The sequence below is a fragment of the Haemaphysalis longicornis genome, unplaced genomic scaffold, assembly GCF_048455015.1.
Source record: "Haemaphysalis longicornis isolate Haplotype H1 unplaced genomic scaffold, Haemaphysalis longicornis Haplotype H1 scaffold_7, whole genome shotgun sequence".
Lineage (NCBI taxonomy): Eukaryota > Metazoa > Arthropoda > Arachnida > Ixodida > Ixodidae > Haemaphysalis > Haemaphysalis longicornis.
This window is the reverse complement of record NW_027526422.1, coordinates 35,799,903-35,812,697: the sequence shown is the minus strand read 5'-3', so window position 1 is coordinate 35,812,697 and position 12,795 is coordinate 35,799,903. Positions and strand designations below refer to the sequence as shown.

At 46.8% G+C, this 12,795-nt stretch overlaps 1 protein-coding gene and 1 pseudogene across 1 annotated transcript in view; both read right to left on the bottom strand.

Annotated features, from left to right (window-relative positions):
* Window positions 1-1,840, bottom strand: part of LOC144146255 (neprilysin-like) — a 40,894-nt gene extending 39,054 nt beyond the window's left edge. Inside the window, exon 1 of the mRNA XM_077678218.1 lies at window positions 1,649-1,840. Coding sequence (XP_077534344.1) covers window positions 1,649-1,840 — 192 coding nt within the window. The remainder of the gene's footprint in view (window positions 1-1,648) is intronic.
* Window positions 1,841-1,918: 78 nt separating this feature from the next.
* LOC144146254 (uncharacterized) overlaps window positions 1,919-12,795 on the bottom strand; it is a 49,925-nt pseudogene continuing 39,048 nt past the window's right edge.

Below are 12,795 nucleotides of genomic sequence, written 5' to 3'. Positions count from 1 at the left end.
GTTGTTGTTGTCTTGTATAGATTAATGTATCTTGTTCTTTTTTTTGTGCCCGACGCATTAGTTTTTCTGCACCATCCCAAACGTCTTATTAGGAGGTTTGGGGGTGTTTGGGAGTCTCACAAAGATACTGTGGATATTTTGCTTAGGTTAAGCATACATTCCCTTTTTCACAAATTGGCTTTCACGGCTGCGTGCCAGAATGTGCATATCAGCAGCGTGCTTTGTTTTTTCACATGGAAATACAATGAGGAGGTTGTGGTGCGCCTTCGTGATCGCGCCCCAAACAACGTTGTCCACATTACTCGAAGGCGGCTTTTGTGCCCCGAATTTCTAACGTAACTATTGTTATCATAACGAACTGACTCTCATCCCGAACAATGATGACATGATTACGGTGTTGAAGGCATTATATACTCACTAACTAACGCAATAAGTAGTATACCTGCAAATAACACAGGAATCGAAACCGATGAATATTTCTAGGCAGGTCTTTAATGTTTTCCAACCATTTCCAAACAAATCATATTCTACTCGGGATGGCGTTTTAAGAATTAAAGAAAATTGCTTTTACTCTCTTGTCTATGACTGAGGACCCCGGCCCACTAACCAGCTCGAATTCATTGTTAAATAAAGTTTTCTCCTCCTCCTGTTTACTCCTCCTCCTGTTACTCCTCCTCCTCGTAAGTGCAGTTTTCCTATACGCATATCCGAATATCGGGAGGATATGGCTGTGGAAAATGTACCGAAATATCCCTCCAGGTCTGAACAAACAGAGTGTTATTGTATCTTTAACGTAGAAGTGACTCGTTTTGCTCAATGAACCTCCATCTGGTTAGAAGCCTGGTATAAAACTAGCATGCGCCTATACACACAGTGGGTTATTTGGGACTCAATATACCTACAGTTTTTGCAGCCCATAGTGCATGTCGGCATACTTTCATGCCATGAAAAAGTAAAGTGATGTGATACAATGTGATGTGATACTTTTTAGCGTTCGGCAAGGTCGCAAAAACTGTTTTACCATACATATGATTACCGGGAATCATAATGCCTTCTGCCAAAGCCGATAGCCCTGAAGGCCTAGAATTTGTTTTGGTCTTTCATTTTCGCTGTTGTCGGTTATTATTGCAGCTGACCGTTTCCCTTTTCGAAAAATTGCTTAATACAGAATCTGACGCCTAGCTCCGACTCGTCGCGCTCCGCACAGGACCGGCTTCGCAAGGAAGGGGGCGACGCCGGCAATGTTTCTTCCGTAGCGGTATCTAAAACTGTAATTTAACTCACACTTTAAGCCTATTATTATGATAAAATTTTACCCACACGCCAATTCTGGTGCGGACAAGCATCGGACGTTGACCGAGCGCAAAGAAACAGCAGGGAGAGCGAGCCTGAGTGAAGCAGACGACAAATGCGAGAATCCCTAAGCTGACGTCACGGAGGCGTGCTCCGCAGCGCCGCCCGTGTTCGCGCTCACCGCCAATGGGCGCGGCTCGAGCGGAAGTTTGTGGTCAACCGATAATAATTCGCAAACATCTGCGCTGGTCATTCCTTTTCACAGGGTGGAATTGCTTCGTGATTTCTTCTTGTTCCCCCTCCACTATTGTTTGCAAAGCGTCATTTTGGCGCCAAAAAGCAGTGACGCACTGACCTTGACGAGTCGCACGACGAAGTCGACGACGCCGCTGGTGTGGCTCGAAGCGTCGCTCGACTTGAGCTTGGCGCCCATGCTCAGAGCGATCTTGACAGCATCCGTGTACCACGTCACTTGCCTGTCCTCGAACGCGTCGCTCTTCCGCAGAAGCGTGTTGGGCTCGTCCAGCTGTGCATGCGCACCGTTCATCGTCACGTCTACCTCAAAGCCAGCGGGGACAGAAAGGCATGCAGAAAGGGAAGCGCTTCCCTTTCTGCGCGCCTTGAGTCAAAAGCTGTTACCGCTGGCCATGACGGTAAGCCGCTGCTGTGCTGGAACAGAGGCGGTTGCTAGCGGGAACCCTACCGCCTGCATCTTAAGCGGTGACCGCGCATACTCCTCAAAAAGGCGGCATTCAGGGGATTGGGTTGAGGACCGACATGCCTGACACTGACAGGGCTCACAAATCGTCGTCGTGTACAGATAATGTTGCAGCGTTAGCGCTACGATAAAAGAAACTTCTCTCTCTGGAATCCTGTCCACCTCGAACAATACTTTGGAAAAGCCAGGAAGCTTTCTTTCTAACCAAGTAGTCCCATGATCGCCGAAGAAAAAAGTGAAAACCAAAAAGGAAACGTCCTTCCCGTTATTTCAAATTTCTTTCTCGGAGAATACCGAACATTATCTCATCTGCTAACACACATTAAGGCACCAGGAGTCGAGCTAGTATTCGCAATTTTTGCCGAACAGGGTTATCATCGTAACAGACAGACAGACAGACAGACAGACAGACAGACAGACAGACAGACAGACAGACAAACAGGCACACAGACAGACAGACATCTAGACAAGACAAAAAGACAAGATAAGACTAGACAATACAAGACAACACAAGACAGACAGACAGTAAGGGAGTATCGTACCGCGATGACGAACTTGTCCATTTCCTCTGGATCCGGCTCAATGGTGAATTTTACGAGTGCGCCGAGGCCGAGCAGGTAGCAAGTCTTGCCTGCCGCGTTCCAGACGTCCACACTGGTCGTGCCCGTGTACGGCCAGCCGTTCATCCCACAGTCATCCAGGATGTTGCGGAGCTCCTCGTACGCGTGCTGAGTCGCCGAGGTTCCTGTGTGTTGGGGCAGCCTCGGCTTGGGTTGACAGATTGACTCCCGCCTCTAACATCAATGCGTTTGTCTCGCTGCAGGAAACCGCTTCCCCACACAAACGCCCCACTGAATCGCCATCACACACGTGCGGAGAACGACGCGTTGTCGCACCAACGATTGGCCTCTCCGGAAAACGCTCCGGTAGCCGTCGGGAACACGCATGAAAGCTTCAGGACCGGTTTTGGAGAGGGAAATACACGCATGCGGAAACGCGTCGTTCTCCGCGCCTCTATTTCGATTGGGATCTTCGTAAGAGTCTGTGGCGGGCCAAGGAGTGGTAGCGCTGTCCAGCTCCTGATGAGAAACAGTGGAGCAGAATGACAAGGCTCAAGCCACTGTCATTTCTTTCCTCCATTGGCGACTCATCAGGTCGTCTTGTTGGGTGGAAGTGGACTTGAAGGAAGCGTATGCGCGTGCTTACCAACTTATCATATGTGCTTTGTTTAACTGTCATACGCAGGCGGCTAGGACGACGCAAACCCTATAGAAATTTCAAGGCTCGGTAGTGAGTACGAGGTGGCTTACTCAAATATCGCCTAATAATGGCTATTGAAAATTATGCCTCAGGCGACACACAACGCTAGCGCCGCTTCAATAGTGGCAGGGATTACCCATTTTGCTATGTGACAGAAAAAAATATGAACAAAACGATCTGAAGGCTATGTAAAGAAAGCTCATGGCATCTCTAAGTCTCATTGACAGCGGAACCGTCTACGTTTGAGTTCCAGCCGTGCCGCGCGTCGCTCGAAAAACGACACAGCGGAGTGGAGAGGAGAAAATTTTACACTAAGAAGTGCAAATGGAAGTGGCGAAGAGGCTAGAAGCTGACGAGCAGGTGTGGGGAGGGCGCCTTGCGGCGCAGACGTTCGGGTGGGGAGGTGCTTGTCCGGGATTGGCTGCGCCTAGTGATGACGTAAGCGCTGACTTGCACGTGTTCTAGTTGGGAGAGATGGCCTGCGCTCGGCGGTATCAGTCAGTGTGCGATCTACTGATCTACTGATAAGAGTGGCAGACCTAAGAAAAGGTAAGTTGGAGCTAGTGAAGGCCACCGGCTCTGCCGTCTCCTTATAGTCTTCGCACCTCAATCGCGAAGGCGCCCGAATATTAACATGCCTCAGCATTTTTTACGCGGACTCAACAAGAAAACGCTTAAGTTGGTCTGTAGCACCTAATGTCTCCGCCTTGCGCTGCATAAAGAATGCTACAAATAAAATGCTACAGGGCGTTATCTTCATATAAAAAGGGCGTTTGTATTGCCCATAAAAAAATTCTGCGGAAATTCAGAGAATTATCTGCTAATGTGTAGCATTCTTATGCCGCCTGTCTTGAGTGTGAGGTTTCTCCAACAAAATTATTGTTTTTTTTTCTAAATCCTGTCCGACCAATTATCTCCATCTACGCTATTATAACGATTACACTGCAGGTGAAACTTTCGAGAAATCTTCAATATTGTGAAAATGTCATGCGTTATACGTTTTGCCATTTCCTTTATTTAATATTTTTATATTTGTTATTTTTTAAAAACTTCGCACGACCAATTATCGCAATTTACGTTACTATAAAAGTTACATTTGAAACTTTCGCAAACTAAGCATTATTGTGGAGATGCTGGGCGTTACGTGGTTCGCCATATTCCGTTATTTTTTTGTTGTTATTTTTGAGTTTTCCGAAATTTCGTTCGACCAATTATCTCCATTTACGTTATTCTAACCACTACATTTATAACTTTCGCGAACTCTGCATTTTTAGCGGAAATGCAGGGCGTTACACGGTCCTGGCTGTGGGGGTACTGGGCAAAGAATGCTACGCATTAAGTCCCAGCAACGCACTTGTGCTTAGCAGAGAAGACGACTTTAAAAAGGCTAACTGCATAGCGCTTTGTACGGATGGCGCCTTCATAGATTGAAATAACTTCAAATAAGCCTGTTGCTCTTTAAAAAGGCGCTGGGCATAACACAAAGGTGATTTGGAAAAAAAACCTAGCGTAAAGACTGCGCTTTTTTACGTTTTACGCTAAGTGCACGTCAAGTGTCAAGTACAGTCTTTACGTCAAGTGTACGTTGGTAGGGCTTTGCAAGGGAACATTCGGTCTTGAGGAGGTCATTCATATGTGAATTTCAGATTGCTGAATGTTGCCCTCAGAAATATATTCACACCAATGATTTTATCTGTAGTTGTTAAAGGGACACTGAAGTGATTTGTAAACATTGGGGATTACTAGCGCAAATTGTAGTCCGGAGTCCATAGGCCATGTTTAGACCATTCTGAGCGCGTTTACGCGAATTTATTTAGTAGAAAAATCAATTCGAAACGGCTGTCCTCCTCTCTGCATTCTCGCCAATTTTCTGTGGTGTTTTCGTGTGACGTCAGCAGAAGGTGACTTGGCTTGAATAAGCTAGTGCACGGCTCGCCGACCTTCCGACAGTCAGTCGGCCCAGCGTTTAGTTCGCCGGCCACCGACGGGTCATCACAATGCGTTCGCTCAGTTGAAACGAAGCTACGACACGTTTGTGAAGAGAAGAATGTGCCTTTCTTTACTTTGCTAGTTTGTACACTGTATCTAGCTCCAAGTCAAGGTCGCTCCACACAAGCGCTGCACAAGCGCACATGCGACGCTTCGCTGACTGGTACGCTAGTAAAAGAATCTAAGGCCACTTGAAGGCGGGAGAAGAGTCAGCGAAGTCAATATAGGTACTAAAGAAATAAAATCAACTGATACTTGTAAGGTAGAGCGTAAAACTAGGGAGCACGAACCACTTTTTGCGCTGGGAGAACAAGCACAGCTAGCGGTTAGCAGTCCGACCACACATCTGCGAACGCTTTTCCAAGAAATGCAATTGCTAGACGTGAGATGATGTGGAAATTTGGGAGACGCTTCCTGCAGGAGCACTATACAACAAATAGTCACCTCAACTGCTTGAAATGCTAAAACTAAATAATAGTGTAAACTGGTTATACATTATATACCATATGTTTCCAAAGTTGGCAGCGCTGGCCCGTGGCTGGCTCGTGACCGAGTGGTCGGGAGCGTTAGGTATGTAATTTTGCAAGTCACAAGCTCTAATCCCCGAGTGTGCATTGTTTTTTTTTTTTTAAGTTGACTTTTTTGTTTTCGTTCGATGTTTTCTATACCGAGTTCACCATTTTTGGGACGTAACGTTCACTGCTCCACGAACTTTGTTGGCGTGCTGTTGCCATAAGCACCGACCGCTTGCAGGCAGTGGGCACAGGCCAGAATCCACAGACCCTTGGCCTGGTGCGAACACGCTTTTAACGATGCAGGCATAAGTGAGGCACGCTTCGCATACGGGCGAAAAGCGCATGGCATTTGAGCGTCTGCGGGGACGCGGAGGGCGCTCATCAACTGCGTAGGCCTCGGCTAGTGATTGCTACGATTCCAAGCCGTCCTGGGAGACTTATCTTAGGAATTTTACAGCCAAAAACATGGCAGGAGCGCGGTACGACGATAACTGAAATATCGAGAGTGCCCATCCAACAATTCCGTCGGATGTCAAGCATGTTGTTTTACAGAACCGAAATCGAAACTTGTTTGAATGCTAAATTGGGCATCGTCCAATGAAGGTGCATCTCCTCCTGTCGTCACAGCCTTTACTTGGTGTGGCCGCCACGGACTGCGCATGGTAGTTTTTCTTCTTTCGCGCTTTATAAAATAATTACCGACTTATCAAACGGATAAACGATGAAAAGTGTGTTAATTTGATCCAGTCTATGCAGTGCAAGCAACACCGGGAGCTTGACAAATTCATGTCTCTTTAAGAGGACTTCAAGCTGGTCAGTGTATCGCAAAGTGGTGTGTGCTTAAGCATTATCTCACAACTTTGAGTTTGTAGCTTTATCATTTTTTTTTTACTTTTCGGTTGTTTTTATGTTTAAAATGCTGTACTTTCCAATTTCTTGTGTTTCTTGCCCCCCCCCCCCCCCCCTCCTTCTTCGTAAATGTCCATATTTTTTTCCACCTAGAAAAACTGGTGAGATGCAAGGTAGCGCTTTACGTTTCATTACTGTGTGTACAACTAGTCCCCGGAGAGCCAGGGCTGTAGAGAACTCACCTCCGTTCCGGCACAGGTTGTACAACGTGTACAGTTTCTCTGTCCCCTCGTGTTGTCCTGCGCATGGAAGAGTCACCAGCCGCCGAGGTGGGGAACACCACAGCGTGAGTTTCGTCAAGCTTGTAAAGTCATCGCTATCAACTGTGACATTATCGTGTGTTTCGGCAACCTGATTTCACCCTACTAAACCAAAACAAAGCAAAACAAAACGGAAGGCGACCACCCTAACGTATTGCGAATTGCAGATTCAGTAGAATGGTCCATTTTAGTTTAAAGGGCCCCGCGGCTGCGGCGAAAAACCCTCCTTCCCTCACGCATGAAACCGTTGCACTGAAGACAAGTTATCGCAAGCACACAGCGGCAGCACGCCACATGCTCGTCATTGCAGATGCTTCTCTTATTGCTGGTGACTTTTGCTGGGTTTTGGTTCTGGGGAAAAGCAAGCATTGCAGATGCAGATGCTTTTCTGACGATTTTCGAAGTGGCTGTTTAATCTGTCTTCGCTGCAGCACAAAGAAACCAGGTCAATAGCGGAGGTATACAGTATGTGTGACTTCAATCAAGCACGCAAACACTATCTCACGCTTCGAAGAAGCGCGAGAAAGGGAAAAATATTAGCGAGGTTTAGAGGTAGTGGATGTATTCACCAGCGTTACAGTTGGCGCGGGAATTTCGTGGCCTCCTGATGTAAAGGCTGAAATCGCTTATTTGCCACGTTTTAAAAGCAACAAAGCTTGAAAAAAAAAATCGGGAGAAGCGTTGCAGGGTCCTTTTACAACATTTTTCTAGCCGAATGGCCACTGATATCCTGCGAGTACAAGTGGAATCTCATTCCTATGAAGCTCCGTCGGTGCCGAAGCTCTTTCTTACGTACACCAGCCACGCCGTACGTCAGGCAGGCGGAAGTAAATCAGGGTACAGGCGGCTGCCGTTAAAGGGACCCTGCAACACTTTTTTCAACTGTTTTGGAATCTTAGATGCTTGCAGAACGTAGTCATCCAACACACGCAGTACTTAGATTAGGGGGTCGCAAAGTACATCAGCCAAAAATTACTGCTCTATGCCCATCGTGATAACTTGGAAACTCGTTCAAAAGATTTTTCTCTCTTTCCCGGTCTTGACGTTCTTCCACAGCCCGAGTTACGTCACTGAGGTCATGTAGCGACTGTTGGCCGATTTTCGTTCAGTTGCAGCAATGAACGCTTTCCGATAGCAACTTAAAAAAAGTCACAAAAAAAAAGCAGGAACGGAAGGCGTATCTGGTGCGACGAGCAAATCCCGCAGTGCCGCTCCGTGCTGGCGATAACTGTAGCTTTCGCAGTGCTTCCAGATGCGAAGGAAAGAGTGAAAGCGTTTATCAAAAGTGTTGCCGGGTCCCTTCAATAAACGGATGGCTCGTGTGAACAATATTTGTGCCGAACGCACCTCAAGGTGATCCTTATCAGCCATAGATCACGTAACGACTTTTTTTTGGCCCACGTAAGCGGCGCAATGAGCTTTAAAACATTTCCTTCGAGCTAGTCGAGGTCATAGTCCACAATCATGAACTTTTGTTAAATGGGAGGTGTAAGCAGGAAAAACAACTCACTTCTGTTCATAACCTGAATACACACTGGCGTTTTTGCAGCATGCAAAAAGAATGAAAAATGCGTGATACCGCAACAAAAATATTCATTTTGATGGTGTTTTGTTCGTTTATAGGATTGATTGATTGATTGATTGACTGATTGATTGATTGATTGATTGATTGATTGATTGATTGATTGATTGATTGATTGATTGATTGATTGATTGATTGATTGATTGATTGATTGATTGATTGATTGATTGATTGATTGATTGATTGATTGATTGATTGATTGTAGGGTTTAACACGTCAACGCAACGCAGGCGATGAGGCGCGCCGTAGTGGAGGGCTCCGGATTAATTTTGACCACCTGGGGATCTTTAACGTGCGCCAGAATCTCGTACACACGGGTGGTTTTGCTTTTCGCCTCCATCAGAAAAGCGGTCACCGCGGCCGGGAATCGAACCCGCGTTTTCGTGCTCAGCAGTTTATATGATTACGATGGGTATAACACAAAGGCGAACTGCAAAAACAAAAAAAACACGTACATCTAGCGTAAAGACTTTTTTACGTTTGTTCTGTTAAGTGTACGTCAAATGTCAAGTGCAGTCTTTACGTCAAGTGTACGTGTTGTTTTCATTCCGTCTTTGTGTTATAAACAGTCAACGCTACAAATGATGTTCAACCAACTAGCCCGACACCAAGCATTACGCGAGTGTTTTATCCGATGTTTAAATTGGGGCACTCCACGCAAGAACTTCACCAAAGCAAGTAGACGTGGCGAGGTGTTTTTGTTCACATTATAATCCGAAAAAGTGCGGCAGCGACCGGGAATCGAACACGCGATCCCATGCACAGTAGCGAAAATTACGTCTTATTGACTTGGACTTCAAATTAGCCCACCTTCGTTAAAGTGGGCACCCGCTAAAACGGCGCAAACGGTATTTCCGCACGGGTTCAGGGATAACTTCACGGGCCTTAACTTTCGCCCACAGCAATGCAGACTTGCGCACGTGAAGGCCCATCGTAACCCCGATTAACTGGGCTACCATAGCATTTATAAGAGTTCATCTTAATGTCACTCCGCTCCGCTGCGATGTTCATTGGTCAGTTTGCGCCACATGACTTTTGTTTACCCATGAAGGCTGTCATCTTGTTTCTGGACATATATCTGCCTCGCGGACTCTAAAGCGAACGGTCCAAATGAAAACTTCTCCCCTAGCTTGTTCAGTAGCTCCAGCTCATCGTAATCTCGTGTGCCCTGAATGTTTTGGAACCTCGACCCGATGAAAACTTTATGCCTATTATGAACAGAAAGCCCTCCGCATTGATAAACACGAACGCCTAACTACTCACGTCCCTCGCCATTAAAATAACAAATAGCAGAAACGCTGGCGTAGTTAAGGCGTAAGCACTTTACATTTGCAAGGCGTGGCAACTGCAGTTGGCCCAATGGGATCCTGGGAACATGTTTAGCTGGAGGGTTGAGAGATTCTGCCACACACGTTATACTTAGGGTTGTTCGTTTTCGGGTTTTATATTTTAACACGAAAATGTTTCATGCCCTGATACACCAAGGTTTCACTGACGTCATATCCGTCGCGGAAGTGACGCCAGAACAACAAAGCAAGCAGCCTGTAAAGAGTGCACCCCTGCACACAGGGTCTTCTTGCGGGGAAGCAACCTTTAGTTGTAAAGAGTAGGTTATATTTAGGGTTTGTTCGTTTTCGGGTTTTATATTTTAACAAGAAACTGATTTATTCCTGGATACACCAAGATTTCACTGACGTGATATCCGTCACGGAAATGACACCAGTACACCTTTGCCGAAGTGACCAGCCAGCAGGACGTCGCTCGCCAAGCACGCCCACAAGACAGCCGCCAACCCGCAAATCATGCTCAGCAGCGGACGCAGTACCGAGGTACACATTGAAAGGAGGTGTTGAAAGGGGCCATAAAGACAAAATACAAGTTTGCTACAATAAAAGGAATCACTGCTTTGCCCCAATAATCACGATACCAATTGTACCGCAAACGACAAAAAAATAATCAAAATAGCATAGAAAAAGATGAAGTTGGTGCTGCTACTCAGCCATTTTCCGACCATTTCTTTATGACGTCCCAAAATCTTGTTTGTGCGATTGGCCGCCGCCGGCCTAAGCCGCCGCCAAGAAACATGACTGGGCGATTGTAGTGGGGCTTCTACCACTCGAACGCTCGCGTGCAGTTAGGACTCTGGTAACTATGTTTCTTGTGCTGACCCGTATTACGTAACTCGTGCCCATACTACGTCACTGGAGCGCGAAATTTCAAATATTTTCCACGTTTCTTTTTTTTTTTTTAGGTCTTCCGCGGATTGAACGGAGCTGAGTGAGTTACCAAAGGCTAGTTCTTTCAAATTTGGCGAAGTTGTGTTTTGGCCTCATGGCCATGCGGACAAAGTACAAGTTTCAATCGAAATATTTCTTTTTTTGTAGTGCCCCCAGCGCTTGTATGAAAGCAAACTATGCTTTATTCTATGACAAAAAATAATGTAAGTTAAAATTTTGATTCTTCCGCCAAATCGTGTGTTTTCGTGTGCCAAATATGTGCTATGGAGCCTCGTTTCCGTCCGTCAACCTAGATGGCGACACCATACCGCGGCGAACCGTCTTCTGTCTTTGCTTTGTTTCTGACCGCATTCGCACCCACCTTGTTTTTGTTAAGGTAGAAAATAACGGTTTCGTGAAACATTGTGTTAGCTCGGCAAATATGGTCACGTAAGACTCCATTGCTTACGCCAATCGGCCAGTGTCGCCTGGGACAACCCCAAAACGCCGGTGCTGTGCAGCTAGAACAGCATAGTGCGCGCAGTACTAGCAGCTGCTGGCAGCAGTGTGCATCGGTACTACTACGTTTACGTGCACTTTCGTAACTTCCACGAGAGTGTACCGGTGACGAGGCTGTGCATCTTGTCCTCCATCTCCTTGAAGAGCATCGTGTCGACGTTGATGATCTCGGGGTTGGCCAGGTTGACCGTCTGCACCGCCCGGAAGCCCTCGCACACGTACTCGTAGAAGTCCGTGCACGGGTCCACCTTCTTGCTCAGCGTGGCCGTCAGGAACCTCCCTGCGTCGACAACGACCACCCCCATATACGTCCTCGGCTGGCGCACTCAGTCAGTTACCGTAATACACACGACGCCTGGCTCTGCCATGGCTCTGAGCGAAAATCCGCCCTTTCTATAACGGCCTTCCTCTCGTAACCGTGAATGCGCGCTCGCTAACGCGGGGAGCGAATGGCGAGTGTGATTCCAGTGCCAGTAAGTGTAGAGAGATCGCGATTCTTCCAACTAAGATACATTTTATATTTAGCCTGCATTGACGACACTGAGTGTAGCCTCAGTGTGACGCTACGCTAGTGTAGGCAGTGTAGGAAAACTACGTGGTACACGCCTGTGCGATTGCGCCCAGTAACAGCCTAAAGAAACCGACGTGCGCACTCGAGGTAGAGGTCTGGTTTCCAGTGCTGACGGCCTGGCTTCCAGATTCAGAGGGTCTAACAATTGTGGGCACTTTTTTTAATGTAAAAACATTCCTAATATCGCGTTTACGCGTTGTCTTTGTTAATCGGGGTTGATAAGGGTAACTTGGTATCTTTTAAAGGGGCCATCGAGACAAAATACAAGTTGGGTTCGTTAAAACAATGCTTTGTCACAATAACAGCGATTCCATTTTTGTTATGAGATTCAAACAAAGATACGAGATATTAAAAAGCGTGCGAAGCAGTGGCGACCCCGCAGCCACTTTCTGGAGATGTCTCTGACGTCACAGAATCTTGTTTGTGCTATTGGAAGTAGCCTACATAAGCCACCGCCAAGAAACCTGACTCTGCGATTGTTGTGGGGTCTCCAGTTCCGTATGACCGTATCGCTTGAATGCGACCATGTACTTTACACTTTGGTAACCATGTTTTAGTGCTTGGCTCTATTGCATTACTTCCGTCCGTATTACTGTGTTTTCAAGCGTATAACCCGCACCAAAAATGCCAAAATTTCAGTGGCACAGTGCGGATAATACGCGGGGTGTTTCCTTTGGTGCAGCTTCACGGCAATGCGCGTTGTGCCGTGAAGATGACCTTGTGTACAACAGTGAGGACTGCGGCTCAAGTGATCGCTCGAGCAAGAACAGTGACTCTGAGTTTGGCCTTGGAGTCGGTGTATTCTGCTTGCTAAATATACGCTTTTTCTGTCTACACAGTATGTGATGTGTTGCTTGAGCAGTAGCTTTGGTGCAGCCTTTCCTATATCAAATGTGCGGGCAATACGCGGGGACTTTTTTTTCTTTTCCGGCAGGCTGGAAGGGGGGTTCGGATTATATGCAG